The sequence below is a fragment of the Pipistrellus kuhlii genome, unplaced genomic scaffold, assembly GCF_014108245.1.
Source record: "Pipistrellus kuhlii isolate mPipKuh1 unplaced genomic scaffold, mPipKuh1.p scaffold_m20_p_9, whole genome shotgun sequence".
Classification (NCBI taxonomy): Eukaryota; Metazoa; Chordata; class Mammalia; order Chiroptera; family Vespertilionidae; genus Pipistrellus; species Pipistrellus kuhlii.
In genome coordinates this window covers 32,318,887-32,334,306 of record NW_023425595.1, presented here as the reverse complement: position 1 = coordinate 32,334,306, position 15,420 = coordinate 32,318,887, and the positions used below count along the sequence as shown (strand labels likewise).

At 44.7% G+C, this 15,420-nt stretch overlaps 1 protein-coding gene and 1 long non-coding RNA gene across 3 annotated transcripts in view; one reads left to right on the top strand and one right to left on the bottom strand.

The window, feature by feature from the left end:
* Positions 1-12,771, top strand: part of LOC123651886 — an 82,597-nt gene extending 69,826 nt beyond the window's left edge. Inside the window, exon 3 of the long non-coding RNA XR_006740867.1 lies at positions 12,579-12,771. This is a non-coding gene — a long non-coding RNA (uncharacterized LOC123651886). The remainder of the gene's footprint in view (positions 1-12,578) is intronic.
* LOC118713456 (folate receptor alpha-like) lies at positions 865-9,713 on the bottom strand. 2 transcript variants are annotated; one of them, XM_045577786.1, is made up of 5 exons: positions 9,624-9,713; positions 7,099-7,306; positions 1,578-1,766; positions 1,313-1,448; positions 865-1,167 (listed from the first exon to the last, which is right to left on the bottom strand). In XM_045577786.1, exons 2-5 carry the CDS (start codon positions 7,264-7,266, stop codon positions 932-934), a joined length of 729 nt encoding a protein of 242 aa, XP_045433742.1. In that variant the 5' UTR covers positions 7,267-7,306; positions 9,624-9,713; the 3' UTR covers positions 865-931. The 2 variants fall into 2 exon arrangements, with proteins under 2 accessions (XP_045433742.1, XP_045433743.1); XM_045577787.1 differs by lacking the exon at positions 9,624-9,713 and adding an exon at positions 8,077-8,205 and having other exon boundaries at positions 7,099-7,272.
* Positions 12,772-15,420: the final 2,649 nt, after the last annotated feature.

Sequence of the window (15,420 nt, the reverse complement as noted above, 5' to 3'; positions counted from 1 at the left end):
ACAACCCACATTAATCACTGTAGCTTGAGCAAGATATACCAGTAAATGTTAGTTGTGATAAGTCACTGAGATCTCAGGGATGGTACTGGAACATAACCCAGCTTATCACAACTGCTACAACTACACTTAATGTGAGATCAATGCCCAAATATCTGTCAAATCATTGGCTTGGAACCTGTTCTAGGATTGGGATCCAGTCCTAGCTCTGCCAGGGCAGCTCAGGCCCAGCTCCTCTGGTCAGGCATGGGTACGGTATCCCTTTAAGATGCACACATTCACCCACTTCACAAGGGACAGAGCTTGTTCCCAACAGCCAGATTGCCTGGAGTGCAAGCCCAGCTCTCATGCAGGGGATGGCTTTGACCATGTCCCTTAATTCATGGGCCTGTTTTCACATATGTAAATGCAAACCATAGCATCTACACCTTATGGGAATAAACATAAAGCATTTAGGAAAATGCCTGGCAGGGAGTGATTTGCGGGTATTACAATAGCTGTATAGAGGTATGGCTCTTGCTGGCCCCCTTCACCTCTTCCCAGCCAGCATCCAGAACATGCTGGTCACTCCCATTCCCTCTCTTCTACTGAAGAGCCGAGCTCAGGACAGAACAGTCAACCCTGGGAGGCTTTGGTCCAATTCAAATGACAAAGTCCTGGGCCTGACTCTACAGTGAAAAATGAAATTGAACTTCTAATCAATGTCTTTGATTAGAAGAATAGGTAAGTGTCTGGCAAATTCCTAGCAAGTATCAGAGCTGGGAAGTGTCAGTCAATGGCAACAGGGAAGCAGAAGTCACATCCCTATTCACACCCAAATCATTTGCAATAGACATGCAGGTAACTAGTTTATTCAAACATGGGATGACCAGGTATTAGAAGGTAAAAGGAGCTCAGCTGAGCAGCAGGAGCAGGGCCAGGCCAAGCAGGAAGGTTAGGCCCAATGAAGCTCAGCTCCATTCATCATGGCCTCTGCATAGAACCTGGCCACCTCCTCGTTGGGGTTGCCCTGTGCCGGGTCAAACCACATCTGGATGCAGCGGCCACTGCCTCGGCTGTAGTTGCTGACTTTGAAGGAGTGACTCCAGATTTCGTTGCACAGAGCAGCAGGCGTGGGGAAGTAGAAATCAAAGCGGTGGCAGGCATTCTTCACCGGGCACTCATTAATCCCTGTGGGAGGATGGAAGCCCTTTAGCCACCGGACCCTAAACTATGTCTGGTTCTGCCAACTCCTCAACTCTGACCCTTCATATGCCCATCTCACACCCCCAGCCTCCCCTCCTAATCCCTCTCTCCCCACCTACCAGGCTCTCACCTGAGGTCCAGTCCCAGCCCTTGTGCCAGTTACTCTTGCAGGTGGAGGAGGTGCGGCAGTCTTCCCACCAGCTCTCACAGTCCTCTTTGCACAGGGGCACATTCAGGATCCGCTCTTTGCGCCAGCTCTGGTTCACCTGGGAGATGTCGGTAGGGGAAAGGGACTCAGACCCAGGATTCTCAGTAGCCCAGCCCTAGAGAGCCCCAGAGCTGCAGAGGCAGGACCAGGAGATGTCTGGGAAGCCAGCATGGGAAGGAAGTCATACCTTCTTGATCCAGGGCCCCAGGTTGGGGGAGCACTCATACAGGCAGGTGTCCTGGATGAAGTTACGCTTGCAGGCGGGAGTCATGGGGCCGCAGTGTTCCCAGTTGAAGTTGTACAGGAGGGAGACATCCCTATGGGCTTCCAGGCTGGTGTTGACTGAGCAGCAGGCGTTCTTCTTCCAGGGACTGCACTGGGTGGGGAAGACAGAGGACTAAGTTCTTCCCTCAGAACAGCCATCTTCTCCATTTTCTGGCCCCAGTAGATCATCCAAAGGAAGACTCAGTGGGGAGGGTGACTCTGTATCTGGCACTTGAAGAGCCCTCATTTGGGGTAAAGGCAATTATAATATTTAATTTTAACAGAGTAACAGGAGATGTGGGCAACCTGGAGAACCACTGACTGGAGAAGCAACTATTATTTGTATAGCTCTAAACAGTGCATAAACGTATTTCACATTTATTCAAGTTACTTATATTACTCATTTTGCATCCAACCAATATTAATTGAATGCTTATTAAGTATCAGGCACTGGGCTAGATACTAAGAATACTACAGTGAACAAAGCAGAGCAAATCTCTTCTCTCATGTTGTGTATGATTTTCCTTCTGAGTTGGGGGAAGCCAGAGAACATTGTAGGCCTAGAAAACAGCAGGTGCAAAGCCCCTGAGGCTTTCGTGCTTTATCCTCTCAACAATCCAGTATAAATATTATTACTCCAAATTTTAGGGAGTGTAAGTAAGCTGAACCCTTGGCAAATGGTGGGGTTAAGATTTGGTCCAGGTGGTGGTGAGGGGTGGAGGTGAAGGGGTTTGGTTTGGCTGCCCTGGGGTCTGGAACCCCAGGCTCGGGGCTTCCAGATAGGTTCAGAAAGCAGTGGGGAACAGAGGGGCAATGGTCAGCACATTGGCCTAAATACTAGCCTGACTAACTGTGGGAGGCTAACTTAGAGAATTTACTAAATTCAAGGCATGTAAAATGGTAGAAGTGTTTGAAATTTCTCTTTCAAAATCACTCTAGCTCGGCCAGTAAGGTTTAGTGATTGACCCATGAACCAAGAAGTCACCAGTTCAATATCTGATGCAGGGCACATACCAGGTTGTGGGCTCGATCCCCAGTGGGAGGCATGAGGAGGCAGCCAATCAATGATGTTTCTCGCCGAAACCAGTTTGGCTCAGTGGATAGAGCATTGGCCTGCGGACTGAAGGATCCCAGGTTTTATTCCGGTCAAGGGTATGTACCTTGGTTGCGGGCATATCCCCAGTGGGGTGTGTGCAGGAGGCAGCTGATCGGTGTTTCTCTCTCATCGCTGTTTCTAACTCTCTACCTCTCTCCCTTTCTCTCTGTAAAAAACCAATAAATATATATTTTTTTAAAAAGTGAAGTTCAACCCCAACTCTTTAAAAAAAAAAAAAAAAAGATGTTTCTCTCTCATTGATGTTTCTATCTCTCCCTCTCCCTTCCTCTCTGTCTAAAAGTCAATAGAGAAGCATATATATATATATATATATATATATATATATATATATATATATATATATGTTAAATCACTCTAGATTGGGGTTCAAGAGCTGAATGATTATGGACTAATTGCTTTTAACTCTCTGAGATGAACTCTAGTACCCACAGTCAAGCAAGAGGGGATATGCTATTGGTCTGGGCACTCAAGAAGAACTAAGGGAAAATCCATGGGGGTGGGGCCAAACCTACTGCTTTTCAACAGCCTAGCCCATGCCTAGTGCACTGACACAGACCATGCTTTCAGGCCTCCCAACTTCTCCCATGTTCTTCCTCAAATGCTCCAACTCTTAGTCACCCTGGAAGACACCATGCTAAGGTCAGTGGTTTCTGCCTCCAAAAGAGTCAATTAATATAATGAAAAGCATTTCCTAGCTCAATGTAAGGGTTCAACAAAAATAGCTACTCCCATATAGCCCATGATCCTCAGAATTATAATCATTTGTCTCCTTCAAAGATCTGTGTTTGCACCATTTCTTGGCAAAAGGAAGTGCCTCAGAGAGGAAGGGAGAGGGAGAAAGAGATTGAAACTTCAGTGATGAGAGAGAATCATTGATTGGTTGCTCCTTGCATGTCTCCTCCTGGGAATCAAGCCTGCAACTGATCAATGTGCCCTTGACCGGAATCGAACCTGAGACCCTTCAGTCCACAGGCTGACACTCTATCCACTCAGCCAAACAGGTTTCGGCAACACCCTGTATTTCACCATGTACACGCACAAAGCAATGAAAGGTTGGAAATGATTCAGGAGTCATGGGGCTGCCGGGCTTCCTCCTCTTCACATCAAGTCCCTGGAATGAGTCCATGCCCCAGTCTTTCCTGGAGAACACCCCCAGCCCTCTGGCAACGTGAAGCCTTGTGAGGAGCAGAATTGGAGACCAGAAGGAATGAAATACTGGCATCTCTCATGAGCCTGGAGTTTAACTTCAAGCTCAGATTTCCTGAACTGCTTCCATGGGCCTTATCTATGAAATGGGGACCCTGGTCTCACTTCTCCTTTTCTGTGGTCTCTGGCCCACAAGACTTCCACTGTTTGTGCTGTCATCCTCCAACCTGTGTACATGCTGTCCTCTTCTAGGTGGCCCCTTTCTGCTTTGTCTTCCTGGAAAACTCAATCAGCCTCCAAGGCCAAGCACATCTGATTTGTCACTGTCTCTTCAGAACCTAATGGGGTGGGGGACCTGGCCTGTTTGTAAATATGTGCTTCCTAGTGACTGCGAGAGACTGGTCTCCCCTTCCACTTTACCTCTGAGCGCTGCCCTGGCACATAATGAAGGCTGGGGAACTTACTGTCTATCTCTCTCCTAGCTCCTGTTAATGAGTAGCCTCTCAATTTCCACAGGTATCTGTGGGCCTATTTCTTCATTTGTTTAAGTGAAGACCATCACCCACCAATCAAGTAGGACATTTGGGCATATTTGCTGATAAAATGTGAGGAAAGTTGCCGAAACCGGTTTGGTTCAGTGGATACAGCATTGGCCTGTGGACTGAAAGGTCCCAGGTTCGATTCCCGTCAAGGGCATGTACATTGGTTGCAGGCACATCCCCCGTGGGGGTGTGCAAGAGGCAGCTGATTGATTATTCTCTCTCATTGATGTTTCTAGCTCTCTATCCCTCTCTCTTCCTCTCTGTAAAAAAATCAATAAACCCACAGCCAACATTATACTCAATGGGCAAAAACTAAAACCATTCCCTCTAAGAACAGGAACAAGACAGGGATGCCCACTTTCGCCACTCCTCTTTGACATAGTACTGGAAGTACTAGCCATTGCAATTAGACAAGAGGACGAAATAAAAGGCATCCAAATTGGAAAAGAAGAAGTAAAGTTATCCTTATTTGCAGATGACATGATATTGTACATAAAGAACCCAAAAGACTCCATTAAGAAACTAATTGACTTAATAAATGAATTTGGCAATGTAGCAGGATACAAAATTAACGCCAAGAAATCCATGGCATTTCTATACACCAACAGTGAAACTACAGAAACAGAGACTAAAAAAGCAATTCCATTTACCATCGCACCAAAAAAATTAAGATACCTACGAATAAATTTAACTAAGGAAGTAAAGGATCTATATGCAGAAAATTACACGACACTGAAAAAAGAGATAGAGGATGATGTAAGGAGATGGAAGAACATACCATGTTCATGGATTGGTAGAATCAACATCATCAAAATGTCCATACTTCCTAAAGCAATCTATAGGTTCAATGCACTCCCCATTAAAATACCAAGGGCATATTTCACTGACCTAGAAAGAACTCTCCAACAGTTCATTTGGAACAATAAAAGACCCCGAATAGCCACAGCAATCCTGAGAAAGAAGGGTAAAGTAGGAGGGATCTCAATACCGGACTTCAAACTGTATTACAAAGCCACTGTTCTCAAAACAGCCTGGTACTGGCACAAGAACAGACATATAGATCAATGGAATAGAATCGAGAACCCAGATATCAACCCAAATCAATATGCTCAATTAATATTTGACAAAGGAGGAAAGAATATACAATGGAGTCAAGACAGTTTCTTCAATAAATGGTGTTGGGAAAATTGGGTAGACACATGCAAAAGAATGAAACTAGATCAACTTACACCATACACAAAAATAAACTCAAAATGGATACAGGACTTAAACATCAGACGGGAAACCATAAAAATACTAGAAGCATCTTCAGGCAGCAAAATCTCAGACGTATGCCAAAAGAACTTCTTCACTGATACTGCCCCTAGGGCAATGGAAGCTAAAGAGAAAATAAACAAATGGGACTACATCAAAATAAAAAGCTTTTTTACAGCAAAAGAAACCATCAACAAAACAACAAGAAAGCCCACGGTGTGGGAGAACATATTTGCAAATAACACCACTGATAAAGGTTTAATCTCTAACATCTACAGTAGCTGATACAACTAAATAAAAGGAAGATGAATGATCCAATTAAGAAATGGGCAAGGGACCTAAATAGAATATTTTCAAAAGAAGACAGAAGGAAGGCCAAAAGGCACATGAAAACATGCTCAAAGTCACTAATTATACGAGAGATGCAAATCAAAACAACAATGCGGTACCATCTCACACCTGTCAGAATGGCCAACATCAACAAATCGACAAACGACAAGTGTTGGCGAGGTTGCGGAGAAAAAGGAACCCTCGTGCACTGCTGGTGGGAATGCAGACTGGTGCAACCACTGTGGAGAACAGTGTGGAGTTTCCTCAAAAAACTGAAAATGGAACTCCCATTTGACCCAGTAATCCCACTCCTAGGAATATATCCCAAGAAACTAGAAACACCAATCAGAAAGGATATATGCACCCCTATGTTCATAGCAGCACAATCTACAATAGCCAGAATTTGGAAACAGCCTAGGTGCCCGTCAGCAGATGATTGGATCCACAAACTATGGTACATCTACACAATGGAATACTATGCTGCCATAAAGAAGAAGGAATTCTCATCATTTGCAGCAACCTGGATGGAATTGGAGAACATCATGCTGAGTGAAATAAGCCAATCAATGAAAGAGAAACACCACATGACCTCACTCATTTGTGGATAATAAAGAGCATTATAAACTGATGAACCAAAAGATAGATATAGAGACAGTAAAGCAACAAGCAGATTGTCAAATTACAGCGGGGAGGGGAGGAGGATCTGGGGGAGATAATAGATCAACCGAAGGACTTGTATACAACCAATGAACATAAAACTATGGGGAGGGAGGGGATATGGGGGAGGGAGGGAGGGGGGTAAAAAAAATCATTAAAATATGTAAAAAATAAATAAATTAATTAATTAAAAAAAAAAAAAAGATGTAAGGAAAGCACTTGGCCCATAGTAGGTTCCCCACCGCCTCCCTACCTCCTCTCCTTGGGGAGACCCTCAGTATCACCTTAGCCATACTCCTGCCTCTATCACCCCCCTCAAAGTTGATCTTCCTATCACCCTACTTCTTCTCTTTCTGGGGTCAACCCTTTCCCAATGCTAGACCCCAGCCCACCCTCACCTGGTCATGAAGCTTGTTCTCGGGGCTTGGCTCTTTCTTTTGGTGCTTGCCGTACATGCAGACATTGAGCAGATTCTTCTTGCCCTCTTGAGTCTTGGGCCGAGCACTCCACACATCAGTCACCGAAGCCAGAAGCAGCAATTGTGTGATCTTCCAGGCCATGTCCATCTGTTCCTGCCAGAAAGCCACAGTTAGAGATTCACAAGGCCTGAGAGGCAGCAACTGTAAGAACCTTGGTCATATTTCTTGTTCCCCTCCCAAGCCCAGATCTTCTCCCCACCCAGCTTACCCCACAGAGCAGCTGAGCCAAGCAATGAGGGGCAGATAGAGGTCTAGGCCAGAGGCAGGAATTCCTCTCCCCACCCCAACCCTCAAATGAAGGCACTTAGCTTGCTCTGGATTTGACCAGTCAGTATTTCATCCACAATGGGAAATCTCTGCCAGCTTGGCAAGTCCTCTCAAAACTGCTCAAGAGAAACCACAGGGCATGGCCTGCCGAGGGGGTGGGGGAGTGAAAGAAAGGGGCACTTGCCAGCCTTGGCCGCCTGGAGGCTTTTAGGTGCCAGTGGGGCAGACAGGAAAACTGTCCTGGGGCCAGATGAAGGCCACTGAGCTGTTCAGTTAGGACTCATAGTCCTGGACCAGTGCTGTGGGAGTTGGAAGTAGGGTTGGGGGGGAGGGGGCCAACGTGGCAAGCCAGTGAGAGTGCAGGCCCCGTCAGCGAGACTCCAGGACCTCACACACCAACAACCCCTTCTCCCACACAGAGGATTATGGGAAGTTCCCCCAGCAGAGTCAGGCCTCGAGCTAGAAGGCCAACAGATAAGGGGCTTGTTGAGGAGAGTGCTGAGCCAGAGCAGTGGGCCATGGGGAACCAGAGGAAAGGCAGCAGAGAAACCAGCCTCCCAGGAGTCCTGTGGGAAACCCAACCTTGACTCCTACCTCCCATTCCCTCTTCCCCCTCTCATCTGCCCTTACCTCTGCTCTCGGTCCACCTGGGAACGTAGAGTGGCTCCTCACCTCCCCATCTCCTTTTATAAGCCCTTTCTGACTGCCTGGTCAGCCTCTCAGTCAGGGAAGGCAGGCAGGCCTTGGCTAGGAAATACCTCAACTGACTCGCTAAGGGAAAGGCCAGTTAAATAAATTATGGTACATCAACCCAATGAGATTTAACTTGGCATTTGACATTTAAATGAATGAGAAAGCTTTTGTTGTATGTTGTCATTAGCAGATGTTGTAGTTTGTTGTTAATGATTATGTATAACAGGATATTGTAAAAATTAAGTTACAAATTTTTTATGAAAATATTCCTTACATACAGTTACATTGGTATTCACCAGCTACTACGGATTCAGATTTGGCACCAGTGCTGAGCTTGAACCACACAGCAAAAGTCACAGTATACACCCAAGCAACCACCACCTGCTGGGGGCCTGGAGACCTTTGCAGTAGAGTCGGGACTCAGGGAGTCATTGGGGTTGAACGAGCAGAGTCCACCAAGCTGCTGTCGATTCAGATTTGGCCAGCATAGGAAAGATGGTGCCTGCCCACTGGCCTTGTGGGAGAAAGTCTCCAACAAGGGGACAATGGTAGCCAGCCCTCCAGCCCTCACCCTGAATCCACACAACTCAGTTTCTCCCTGGTTGTCTCTGGCACCCCCTGAGCTTGATCAGAATTTCTTGAGTTTTTTAAGAAAGATAGCTGAGCTGGCTTAGTCTGGCTGCTTGTTGACAAAATAGTCTCTGGCAGTGAGGGAGTTGGGGCAGGGTCTCAGGGAGTCCTTAGGGTGGAATGCGTGGAGTTCAGATTCCGAACAGGCCGTGTGGGAGGATGGCTAAACACAGGGAGAATGGCGACCGTCCTTTCAGCCCACACCCTGAAACTGCACAATTCAGTTTCTCCCTTTGTGTCATTTGTACCCCCTGAGCTTGACCAGAATTCCTCAAGAATATTTTTTGTTTTGTTTTGTTTTAAACATATTGATTTCAGAGAAAGAAAGGGAGAAGGAGAGAGAGAGAAACATCAATGATGAGATATAATCATTGATTGGACGCCTCCTGCACACCCCTTACTGGAGATTGAGCCCACAACCCGGGCATATGCCCTTGACCGAAATCGAATCTTGGACCCTTCAGTCCGCAGGCCGACGCTCAAGCCACTGAGCCAAACCCGCTAGGGCTCCTCAAGTGTTATTGTGTTTTTTTTTAAAAAAAAACAAAAACATTTTTCATTGATTTCAGCGAGGAAGGGAGAGGGAGAGACAGAAACCAATCATTGACTGGCTGCCTCCTGCATGCCCCTCACTGAGGATCGAGCCCGACACCAGGCATGTGCCCTTGACCAGAATCAAACCTGGGACCCTTCAGTCCTCATGCCGACACTCCATCCATTGAGCCAAACCAGCCAGGGCTCAAGAGTTTTTTAAGAAAAACTTAAGCTCAGCACTCTCCCTCTTGGGAGCACACTGCACCTTTCCTTTCTTTTCCCCTCTTTCTCCATCCCCTTCTTCCTCCCAAGAACATTACCTTTGCTGTTCTCTCTGCTGAGCTCCAAGGACTCTTCTTTTGCTTCTGTAACTTGTTTTCTGAGCTTACACAGCCAACTGGCTCACTTTTTAAAAATATATATATATTTTATTGATATTTTACAGAGAGGAAGAGAGAGGGATAGAAAGTTAGAAACATTGATGAGAGAGAATCATCAATCAGCTGCCTCTTGCATACCCCCTACCGGGGATGTGCCTGCAACCAAGGTACATGCCCTTGACCGGAATCGAACCCGGGACCTTTCAGTCCGCAGGCCGACACTCTATCCACTGAGCCAAACCAGTCTCGGCCAGCTGGCTCACTTTTAAACTACCTCTGTAACTTTCTAAATAAATTTTCTATTATTATTTGGATTAAAAAAACTGTTGTTCATGCCAAGGCTGGCTGCTTGCTACCAAAAGAGCCTTGGGCAATGCAGGACTTGGGAGGGAGGGAGTCTCAGGAAGTCCTCAGGGTAGAGCAAGTGGAGTTCACCAGGTTAATGCAGATTCAGATTTGAGAGTGTGGGAGAAAACCTCAACATGGGAACAATAGCGGCCATCTCTGCAGCTCTCGCCCTGAATCATACAACTCACTTTCTCTCTGTATGTCTCTGCTGCCCACCTCCACCAGAACTGCTGTCCCTCTGCCAGAGCCCAGGGTGAGATCCTGCAAGAGAGTGTCTGTTTGTGAATCTTTAAGAGGACACCTGTGGGTCTAACCGGTTTGTCTCAGTGGATAGAGCATCGGTCTGTGGACTCAAGGGTCCTAGATTCGATTCCAGTCAAAGGCATGTACCTTGGTTGTGGGTGCATCCCAGTAGGGGGTGTGCAGGAGGCAGCTTATCAGTGTTTCTCTCTCATTGATGTTTCTCTCTCTTCCTCTCTGTAAAAAATCAATAAAATGTTTTTTAAAAAAGAGGACACCTGTATCCTAGCTGTGCAGTAGGCAACCAATCAATGATTCTTTTTCATCATTGTTTCTATCTCTCTCCATCTCCCTTCATCTCTGAAATAATATATATATATATATATATATATATATATATATATATATATATATATATTTTTTTTTTTTTTTTTTTTTTTTTTTTTTAAAGAGGGCACCTGTGTTCCCAGCAGTCTTCTGGTCTCACCCAGAAAATGGAATCTCTGCTGATTTTCACAGCCACGTGTTTTATGGGCTCTTTTCCTGGTACTGCGCTAGGATGGGAAGTACAATACGGGGCTGGGACCCCTCACTCCTCAGGGGATACTTCTGCAGCTGAGACATCCTTCCCAACCACCACACTGTGAGGCCAGCCTGTTTCACATCTCTGTCCCTCTTACCAGTCTCAGCATGGCCTCTTCTTTATATCCTTAGTTATAGGACTTCTTTCAGCTAATCTGCAGATGGTTCTCTGGGTTGATTGTTCTATTGTATAATGTAGCTGTAATTGTGATGTGCTCATGGAAGAAGGCAAGCACAACATGTACTTGCTCCATTATCTTGACCAGAACCAAAACAAGCTCTTTAACTGGCAGAATAATGCAACACACATAGGCCACTACCTGAAAGCTTATGTGGCTTAAAAGCATGTGCTCCCTCTTTATATGCTGTTTTGATTTTTGAATCATATAAATGCATGCCTTATTTAAATGTAATACACATGTATGCATATATTGTATGTATGTAGATATCCAGAATGCTTAATAGAAAAATAAGATAGAATGATACATCTGATTAGTTACCATTTATGTAAATTTCAATAATAAGTGTATGCACAAAACAATACTACATATCATTTATGGATGCTATTCACATGTTTGCAAAAGCATAAACATAAGGCCATCAATAGTTCTAGTTCCTTGGGTAACTGCCAGGGAAATTCTGTGCATTTACAAGTATTCTATGCATTTATACTTATCCCACTTTTGTGCACAAATGATAGCATAATGTTCTACACTTTGCTTTTTTTTTTTTTTTTTGGTAGTTTCACTGTACATTTATGCTTTTGACAAAAGAAACAAAAACCTCATAAAACCAAGTTATCCACCATACACACTTGAATAATATTGTCACATCTGACAGCATAATCTTCCAAGTTATTTCTTTATACTCTGTACTGTCTGAAATTAATTTAAATGTTTTCTATGGCAAAAAACCCTTTCATTAACCATTATAAAAATAAGTTAAGAAAAAAGTTTACTTTTTCATATTAAAAGTGCTTCATCTTTTGTCCTTATTTCTCAAATGCTATTGCACACAGTAAAATTGCTGCTAAGCTAGGAAGACAAATGGTATGGCTCCTGTTTTGTTTTGTTTTTGCTTTTTATTATGTGTTTTGGTATTTTCTCATTATGATTTTGGGAAAAACTCTAAGTTCTGTCAATATTTACTCAACTAGTGGAATGCCTCTCCTGGGGCAGGGCCTGTGGTTTCCATCTGCTCTCAGCACATGGTCCTGCCACAGGTGCGTCTAAGAGCACAAAGTCAGCATCTGGTTATGAGGTGCTCACCTTGCCTATCTTATTTCCAGGGCTCCATCATTGCTGAGTACTGACCATAGTCTATCCTCCTTCCATTGTACCAGACTGTGATCATCGCTGTTTCTGGTCTTAGTATCTTCACTTCCTAAATAGGAACATGTAGACATCTTCCTTCTTTTAGGAGTAGTTTGAAAATATATATCCAAGTATTTTAAACTTGGATAACATTAATGTGCCTCCTAAACATTAATGTGCACGATCATATTGAGAGTCAGATACCAATTCGAATAGTGGGTGCTTTACTTACATTGTTGTGTCTTGTAACTCTCACATTGCACTGCAAGGTTGACATTATTATTCCCAACATGCAGATGAGAAAACTGAGGCTGTGGGAGTTAGGTGAATTTTTAAATAGCTAGAAAGGGGAGGAGTAGAGAATCAACCCAATTGGCTTAGCTGCAAAAACCATGCTTTTTTTTTCTCACAGTAATACTATCTCCAGATGCAAGGTCTTATTTTCCTACCTTACCTCCAGGAAATTCAGCTGAGAAACCACAGCCTCTATTTACTTTTTGGAACAGACTTCGGAACGTCTCTCCCCAGAAACTTCTTGGACTGTACAGTTGTATTAGTCCTGCTAATGTTTTCCTGAATAATTAAAATAAAGGAAATGTGATATTGTAGAAATAAGAGTATCATCTTACCCCAGGTATACAAATCACCCATGACACAAAGAGGAAGAACATAGCCGAGACCGGTTTGGCTCAATGGATAGAGCGTCGGCTTGGGGACTGAAGGGTCCCGGGTTTGATTCTGGTCAAGGGCATGTACCTTGGTTGCGGGCATATCCCCAGTAGGGGGTGTGCAAGAGGCGACTGATCGATGACTCTCTCTCATCGATGTTTTTTTTTTTCTTTTTTCTTTTTTCTTTTTTTCTCATCGATGTTTCTAACTCTCTATCTCTCTCCCTTCCTCTCTGTGCAAAATCAATAAAATATATATTTTTTTTAAAAAAGGAAGAACATAATATTTCCTTTGCCTTTTTTTAAGAAGCTAAACCACGAACAATAGATATATAAAGGCAGCCTATGCCTGGAACTATGACGAGAGCATGTCAAGAACCAAGGGTTATGATTAATCCAAATCTGTGCAAAGTGGGGTTGGAGGGTCCCCTTTCCCATGTGCGGTGGGTTAAAGTAGGAAACAAATATTTGACTATTGAGAAGTGAGGTCTATGTCCCCTCCCCTTGAATGCAGACGGGCTCTGTGACTGCTTCGACTAACAACAGAATACGGTAACAGCTCCAGGGTTTATAATAAGACACTGTTACAGACTGAATGTTTGTGTCACTCCAAAACTCCTATGTTGAAACCCTACCCCGACCCATCTGATGGCATCAGAAGCTGGGACCTTGGGAGGTGATTAGGGTTAAATGCAGTCATTAGGGATAGATGAGATATTAGAGTCAGGAAAAAAATTTTTTTAAATATATTTTATTGATATTTTACAGAGAGGAAGGGAGAGGGATAGAAAGTTAGAAACATCGATCAGCTGCCTCCTGCACACCCCCCACTGGGGATGTGCGCGCAACCAAGGTACATGTCCTTGACTGGAATCGAACCTGGGACCTTTCTGTCTGAAGGCCAACGCTCTATTCACTGAACCAAACCGGTTTTGGCTAGGAAAAAATTTTCTCTCTGCTCTCCACCAGTCAGGATATATCAAAAACTCATGCCAAAACTGGTTTGGTTCAGTGGTTAGAGCGTCGGCCTGCGGACTGAAGGGTCCCGGGTTCGATTCCGGTCAAGGGCATGTGCCTTGGTTGCAGGCACATCCCTGGGGGGGGGGGGGGGGGCGGTGAGGCAGCTGATCGATGTTTCTCTCTCATCAATTGATGTTTCTAACTTTCTATCCCTCTCCCTTCCTCTCTGTAAAAAGTCAGTAAGATATATTTTTTTAAAAATTAAATTAAAAAAAAAAGAACTCATCAGCCTGACTAGCCTCTCTTCCCACTTTTTTATTGTTTTTGCTTTGATCAGAGTAGGGAAACCTTACCTTCAGTGAGCAATTATATGCAAACCCACCATGCAAATCAAGGCCTGGGTTGCACACCCCTTCTGGGGCCGCTTTCTAGGGGACTGGAAGAGAGCCCACAGAGATTGTTTCTAGCTCATCCAACCATCCTAATCTCAGATCAGCCCAGAGAGGCCTCAATGACTATTGGTGGACCAGAAAATAAATGAGGTGTCAAGTGAGCCGGAGGTAGAAGAAAACATATACCAGGCGAAGGTATACTCCCTCAATCAGCCCACCCAGTGGGGCTTTCCACCCTCCTCCAGAATCCCCTCTGCATGTGCCCAGACAATCTCCTCATTCATCCCATATCCCAGTGCCTGCTCATGGAGTCTGCTCCCACCAGGAAGGTTTCCTCTTTCCTTTCTGCTCACTGACTATATAACTCTAAAGCATCCTTTGAGACCCAGATGAAGTCTCCCCTGCTTGAGGAGACCTTTGTCAATGTCTCCTTGCCTGCTTCTAAGGACATGCGTAATCCTTTGAGTTCAGGGCACCAGTCTTGTAGCCCTGTTTCTCTCATGGTGCCTCCCACTAAGATGGCCACAAGCAGGCCCTGCGCTGAGCACACCATAACCCTTTCAAAGATCTATGTGCTTTGGCACATGCTATCCTCTCTTGTCTAGATTGTCCTTTCCTGGCATTATCTCCTTCAAAGTGTATAATGCTTCAGTACTTCCCTGAGGAACCCTCCCCACATCCTCTCCCACATTATTGCCTTTCTCTTCTCAACGTTCCTATTCTTCTCAGAACCTATTTCCACCATAGCATTTGTAGCATAGAGTCACATGAACTAATAATTCAATTCCATTAGACTGAAGGGAAAAAAAACCCTCATATTGTAGAAGCATTTTTAAAAAATATATTTTATTGATTTTTTTACAGAGAGGAAGAGAGAGGGATTGAGAGTACATTGATGAGAGAGAATCATCGATCAGCTGACTCTTGCACACCCCCGCAACCAAGGTACATGCCCCCAACCAGAACCAAACCCGGGACCTTTCAGTCTGCAGACCAACGCTCTATCCACTGAGCCAAACCGGTTTCAGCTGTAGAAGCATTTTTTGAGTGGCTACTCTGAGCCAAGTCCTAAGTGCTTAGGGAATAAAGATGAATCAGAGACCTGCCCTCAGGGCTTAATACTTTGTGTTATGCCTTCCAAACTAGACTGGGGCTTCCAGAGAATGAAGGCTCAGATCTGGTTCTTCTGTGAGTCCCCGTCACCAACCACAAATCAGCCCATAAGAAAGCTTTG